This window comes from Culex quinquefasciatus, chromosome 1, assembly GCF_015732765.1.
Source record: "Culex quinquefasciatus strain JHB chromosome 1, VPISU_Cqui_1.0_pri_paternal, whole genome shotgun sequence".
Taxonomy (NCBI): domain Eukaryota; kingdom Metazoa; phylum Arthropoda; class Insecta; order Diptera; family Culicidae; genus Culex; species Culex quinquefasciatus.
In genome coordinates this window covers 84,925,136-84,931,386 of record NC_051861.1, presented here as the reverse complement: position 1 = coordinate 84,931,386, position 6,251 = coordinate 84,925,136, and the positions used below count along the sequence as shown (strand labels likewise).

The window sequence follows — 6,251 nt, the reverse complement described above, 5'->3', positions numbered from 1 at the left end:
TGATTTTGATTTTGATTTTGATTTTGATTTTGATTTTGATTTTGATTTTGATTTTGATTTTATTTTATTTTTCGTTCCTCGGTCCTAACCTAGTCGTAGCACCTAAAAGGACCTAATAAAAATAAGTGAAAAAACCCTATGTCCACATATAAAAACTTTACGTAGTCCTACGCCATTCAGCTGGATTTAAAAAAAAAATAAATTAAAATTGAAAAAAATACCGATATTGTAGAGAATTGATCATCTGCTTCCAGGTCCAGGTTTATGTTTACTCCTCGGCGTCCAGCGAAATTATGATTTCTCTGGACTGACCAAGCCTAATTTTGTTGACCTAGAATGGGGACATATGCTCCGCTACCCACCAAACCCCCCGCCCCCACCCCCCGTGTGTGTGTGTATTTACTTACTCGAGTACGCTTTGATTTTGTCACTGCGACATGGCATGCCAAAAATTGATGCTGGCTGGTTCTCTTCATCTGTAGTAAGTTAACGAACATTTCCGTTCTCACTTCTTCTGTAAACTTTTCGCCACAAGATCTGGAACAACTGCAGGGAGCTTTCAGCTTCCTACCCGGGACCACAGTGCCGTTTCGGCGAACATATCCGGTGCCTCGTTCTCTTGCTGCTCGCACTCCTTTTCGGGTATACTTCTGCGAGCCGTTTTTGTGTTTGGCAGGTTCCTCATCATCCGGCATAAAGTTTTTGAAGGGCTCGAAGTATTCTCGAATCGTACAATCGTTGAGGAATGAAGTATCGTTCAATTTATCTGCTGGATCATCTTCGTCTTCGCTGTTTGGCTCCCATTCTTCGCCACTACCGCTGGAGTAATCTTCACCCGAGCCTGCGTCACTCTCGTCCATACTTTGATCACCTCCATCACATGGTGAATCGTTGACTTCAAGATACGGCAACGTCACCTGATGACTTCGACTAGCCGGTGTTTCCCGAGGCGAACTGGGGCTTGTCGACGTTTCCGTCGACTTCGGCTGCGGTTTAGCGCGATCCGGATCCGGATGTTGATGCACCGAGGATATCGGCTCACGACGATCCTGCGGCGTCTGTTGAAAACTTCGACCAGTCGGTGTTTTCCGAGGCGAAGGAGAGCTTGCCGACGTTTCCGTCAACTTTGGCTGCGGTTTAGCGCGATTCGGATCCGGACGTTGATGCACCGAGGATATCGGATTACGATGATCCTGCGGCGTTTGTTGAAAACTTCGACCAGTCGGTGTTTTCCGAGGCGAAGGAGGGCTTGCCGACGTTTCCGTCAACTTCGGCTGTGGTTTAGCGCGATCCGGATCCGGACGTTGATGCACCGAGGATATCGGATTACGATGATCCTGCGGCGTCTGTTGAAAACTTCGAACAGTCGGTGTTTCCCGAGACGAAGGGGGGGTTGTCGACGTTTCCGTCGACTCCGGCTGCGGTTTACCCTCAGTGGAACGCAAAACTGTAAAGAAAAAGCTCAGATTGTATCCAACAATAAGCTAAAAAGGTTAGATTTGCATACCGGCCGGTGCTGAAGCTGGACTCGATGCGGTATTTGAGTTGGTGCGGTCGGTTAAGACATGAGCGCAATCCGGACGTTGATGCACCGAGGATATCGGATCACGATGATCCTGCGGCGTCTGTTGAAAACTTCGACCAGTCGGTGTTTTCCGAGGCGAAGGAGAGCTGGCCGACGTTTCCGTCAACTTCGGCTGCGGTTCAGCGCGATCCGGATCCGGACGTTGATGCACCGAGGATATCGGCTCACGACGATCCTGCGGCGTCTGTTGAAAACTTCGACCAGTCGGTGTTTTCCGAGGCGAAGGAGAGCTTGCCGACGTTTCCGTCAACTTCGGCTGCGGTTTAGCGCGATCCGGATCCGGACGTTGATGCACCGAGGATATCAGATTACGATGATCCTGCGGCGTCTGTTGAAAACTTCGATCAGTCGGTGTTTCCCGAGACGAAGGGGGGGTTGTCGACATTTCCGTCGACTTCGGCTGCGGTTTACCCTCAGTGGAACGCAAAACTGTAAAGAAAAAGCTCAGGTTGTAACCAACAATACGCTAAAAAGGTTAGATTTGCATACCGGCCGGTGCCGGAACTGGACGATCCAACAATTCCTTTCCAGATCGTGTTTGGACCGAAAGATCGATTGCGCCGGGGAACGCTCCAGCTGGACCTTCCATCGGGATGCAAACTGTAAGGGATTGGACATCTGGTCTCGGGTCGTGGCCTGCCCATCCTGCAAATGACCACCGATCTGCGATAGAAGGTTTCAGCGAGCTGTCGTCCATTTCTGCGGAAATAACTCACGTTAGATACTATTTGACCATAAAAAAACAAATACAAACCATCAACGGAAACTGCTGGAAAATTCTCAATTTCTTCTCTTTGACTATCGACCGAGTCCCGCAGCAAATGAGGTATTCGTGGTTTAGGCGTAGATGTGATTGGCGCGTTGAAATCGCCGAACGTAATGTCAAGCACGGTCAAATTTCCGGAATCTTCTTTTTGTTTCTGATGTTTCGTCTCTGTAACAAAATGATTTATGTAACTTGCATCTTTCCGTTTAAACATATTACATACCGTTCCGTTCCTTCAAAGGACTTGATGTGGGTGTCGCTTCCTTCTCTGAGTTTTCCAAGTACGGCAGTACCGAAGTTGGCCGTTCGGATGGCATCCAATGGTCACCTGTCTTGGCATCGGTACCTTGCGGATGACACCTTGACCCGTTCAGCTCAACCAAAGGCTTTCGAGGAGTTCGAGCAGGTGGGCGAATTTTGTTCGAACTTTTCACAACTGTCAACGGAAGCCCAGAGTCGGAACCGCCGTTTGTATGCAAATGATCAACAGATGCCGAAGACCAGCGATTCGCTAACTTGACCTGCACACCTTGAGTTCCCGACACCAGGTTTTCGGCACCTACCTTGGACTCGGTTCCTTGTGGATGACGCCTTGGTCCGTTAAGCTCCACAAGGGTCTTTCGAGGAGTACGAGCTGTTGGGCGAATTTTGCTGGAGCTTTTTTTTACGGTCAATATGGGAAAGTCCAAATCTGAGCTTAAATTCGGAGGTTGCGGTTCAGTTGAAGCTATAAACAAAACGAAAACTTAATACACTCTTTATGAACTAAAACAAATCACAGCAACTTTACCAGAATAGAAAATTCCATTCCTGGACAACCGAGATCTCCCGCTGCTTGTAGAGGACCGGGAGACTTCCGCAAAAGATCTTCCGCCGGTAAATGACGGCCGAGAAGTACCGGAGCCGACACTAAGGTTCAAATCCAAAATGAACCCAGATTTCTTGTTGTTTTACCGCTTGACTTCACGGAGTCTTCTTCGCTCAAAAGCTTAGCAGCATCTGAGTGAATATTATTAAAAATAATCATTGACGTTACGTTTTGATTAAAAAAAATAACTAATCTTACCGAGAAGTAACTGCAATTTGGACATTGTTTAGAGGATTTCTTACAAACTGAAATAACACGTGTGCAAACCACAGAGCAATTCTCACTAATGTCAAAACAAAAATTATGCTTTTTTGTTCAATCCAATTTATGCTCGCGTTCAATCTGTCAAATTCGAGAGAGGGCGGTTAGGTCGTTTTGCGCTATTCCCTTCGGCTTTGGCAGCATTGAAACATTTCATGCTCTCTCCTGGCTTATGACTACACTCTTCGCGAGAATCGGATACATTGTACATACATTGAAGATTTTAAAATTTTTAATGATTCTGTTTCATACAAAATCGACGTATAATTTATTTTTTAAATATTCATTTTATTTTTAACATAGGTCATTTTGATGAGAGCGTATGTGTATGATGATTAAAATATATTTATAATTGCTCATAGGTCGATTTGCTACAGTTCTATGTACACGTTGGACTGGAATGCACATAGAACAATAAGTTGGTAATATGACCTATAACCATTTAGTTTGAAATTTACTAGGAATAGTTGTAGGTTGTTTTGTAGATAAATAATATATTTTAAAATAAAAGAGTTTCAAGAAATCGGGTTAGCAGATAGTATAGTTTTGAGTACACAGAATATAATGCAATAACTAACTCAGTTTGTTTACTTTTGGCGCATAGGACCTTTTGAAAAAGTACTCTAGAAATAATATTTTGCAGAGTACGCATAGAACTCTTCGTGTTTTGAAAATTGTGGTTGTTTTTTTTTTGCTTTTTGCCGTTTTTAAGTGTTTTAATGTTGTAAAGCTGAATAACTTGTGTTAAGGTAAGTTTTTTTTCGAGTTTCCGGTACGGTGACAGCTCATTATTTGTTCGTTTTTTTCCTGCTTAATTTTTATTACAGATCTCGTCGGAAAACTACTTAGCTTGTCCAAATCTCGGTCAACTGTTTACAAATCCATGACGCAACAATAAGGATGATTTTGGGCGGGTTCGCGGCCACGCAATGCATCAAGTCGATTTAAATTTTCCGAGCAGGGAGACGATTACGACTTGGCAAAAAATTACACGGACGGTAGCCAGCAACGAGCGGAAAGCCTAGAACAAGATGACCATCAACAAGTGCCGTCAACAGCCACAGGTCGTGATTTTGCTGTTCATCTGATGCTGATCTTTAACATGGACTTGAAAAATCTATGTACTAACTGCTTCAAGTCTGGTTTGTGGAATCGTTTTGAAAATTACCAAAACAATCTTTTAATTCAAAAAATCTCTTTCCAGAATGGTCATGACCGAGTACACCGAGCGGAAGAAGATGTCGAGCGACAGGATATGCATGGCCATTCCAAGCCGGTGAACAGGGCCAAGGTCGTCGGTCTGGCAAGTCCGTATCATTTTGCTCGATCCGGTCGATTGTTCGACTGCCAAAAGCATCGAGGAGGGAATCGTCTCCATCGCGACATGCTTAAACCTGAACGGCGTCCTGTTGAAGACGGTGCTGGATCTAGTTTCCCACACTGGTAACCTGTTACGGATCAACACCGGATTAAAGTTTTGATCGTGTCCAGACTTTTGGGGCTGAGCATCTTTGTGATAGAAACTGTTAACCGTTAGCGTACGCGTGCAGTGCGCCAAAGATTACATTTTGACCAATATTCGATATTTGATTGACAACGTTGTAGGGTCTAAACGGTGGAAAAGTGCACCTTTCGAGGCACGTTTCGTGATGTTGTCCGGCATGGTCGGAATGGTTCCGTTTACAAGTCTTGCCAACAAACAAAACCCACATCTTTACGTTCGAGACCATCCCCAGTTCCTGTAGGGGATTCGGGGCCTCAAAAAGTATTTTGATGCAATTATTGTATAAATAAAATGAATAAAAGTAGCATTATTCTTTTCATTTAACATATTTTTTTATTAACAGGAATAAAAACATACAAGAACATGAAATTTTATGAACTGCTCTGCATTTCTATTTAATTTGGTGTTCTCTATTCAGCGTTGTTTTGAAATTGTCTTTTTGCAATTCCGTCGCGACACTACTTACTTTGCCTGTCATTATGCCTACTTTTCTCTACCAAAAGAAACAGAATCAAATAGTAACACTTTTCAAAATAAATGCTGAAAAGTTCTAGTGAACTTTTCAGCACTTATTTCGAAAAGTAATACTGTTATTTTTTTATTTAATTGAAAAAACTACATGAACATTTCACTTATAATTCCATTCACAGGGTGTTTTTTTGAATTGCAAAAAACTTGATTTTTTCAGAGCGAGTCGTACATTTATCCAACTCGGTGAACCTCGTTGGGTAAATATACGTGAATAAAAACTTTTTTTTGCAGGTTTTTGGCGGTTTCTTGAAACTATATTAGATTTTGCATTATTATCGCATTTTTGACAGAATTACATTTATGTTATTTGTCCACGCAGTAAGCACCAGCATTCATCGTCGACTCTTGTCATTCCGGAACCGCTATTTTGTTCAAATTGATCATTCCATCCAACCTGTGAACCTGCGCTGACGGACAACAATTTCTGGGTGGTTGTAAACTGCGTGTTGAGAGGATCTGAACCCTGCTTTCTAGCTAATTACCTTCGTCAGGTAGCAGGTACTGGTCAATCTGCTAGTTAATTTGACCGTCTCTCCTTTCGTTTACCATCGTGCTCCTAGTTGTGCCGTCTCCGGTGATTATTGCCATCCAGCGGTTCGTTGACGCAAAAGTTAGAATTTAGAAGGAGCGTTTTCAGCAGGGTGATCTGCTGTACGTTACTCAGCTGGTCTAGTTGGCGTTCCCCTGGAAGATGGAATACCAGCGCTTGAAACACGCGTGGCAACAGCTAGACGAC

The 6,251-nt window shown here is 43.6% G+C and overlaps 1 protein-coding gene across 1 annotated transcript; it reads right to left on the bottom strand.

The window, feature by feature from the left end:
• Window positions 1–317: 317 nt before the first annotated feature.
• Window positions 318–6,188, bottom strand: LOC119770574 (serine/arginine repetitive matrix protein 1-like). The gene is made up of 7 exons (XM_038265721.1): window positions 3,418–6,188; window positions 3,142–3,350; window positions 2,575–3,078; window positions 2,340–2,519; window positions 2,075–2,284; window positions 1,508–2,014; window positions 318–1,447 (listed from the first exon to the last, which is right to left on the bottom strand). The coding sequence occupies exons 3-7, from the start codon at window positions 2,666–2,668 to the stop codon at window positions 318–320; spliced, it is 2,121 nt and encodes a 706-aa protein (XP_038121649.1). The 5' UTR covers window positions 2,669–3,078; window positions 3,142–3,350; window positions 3,418–6,188.
• Window positions 6,189–6,251: the final 63 nt, after the last annotated feature.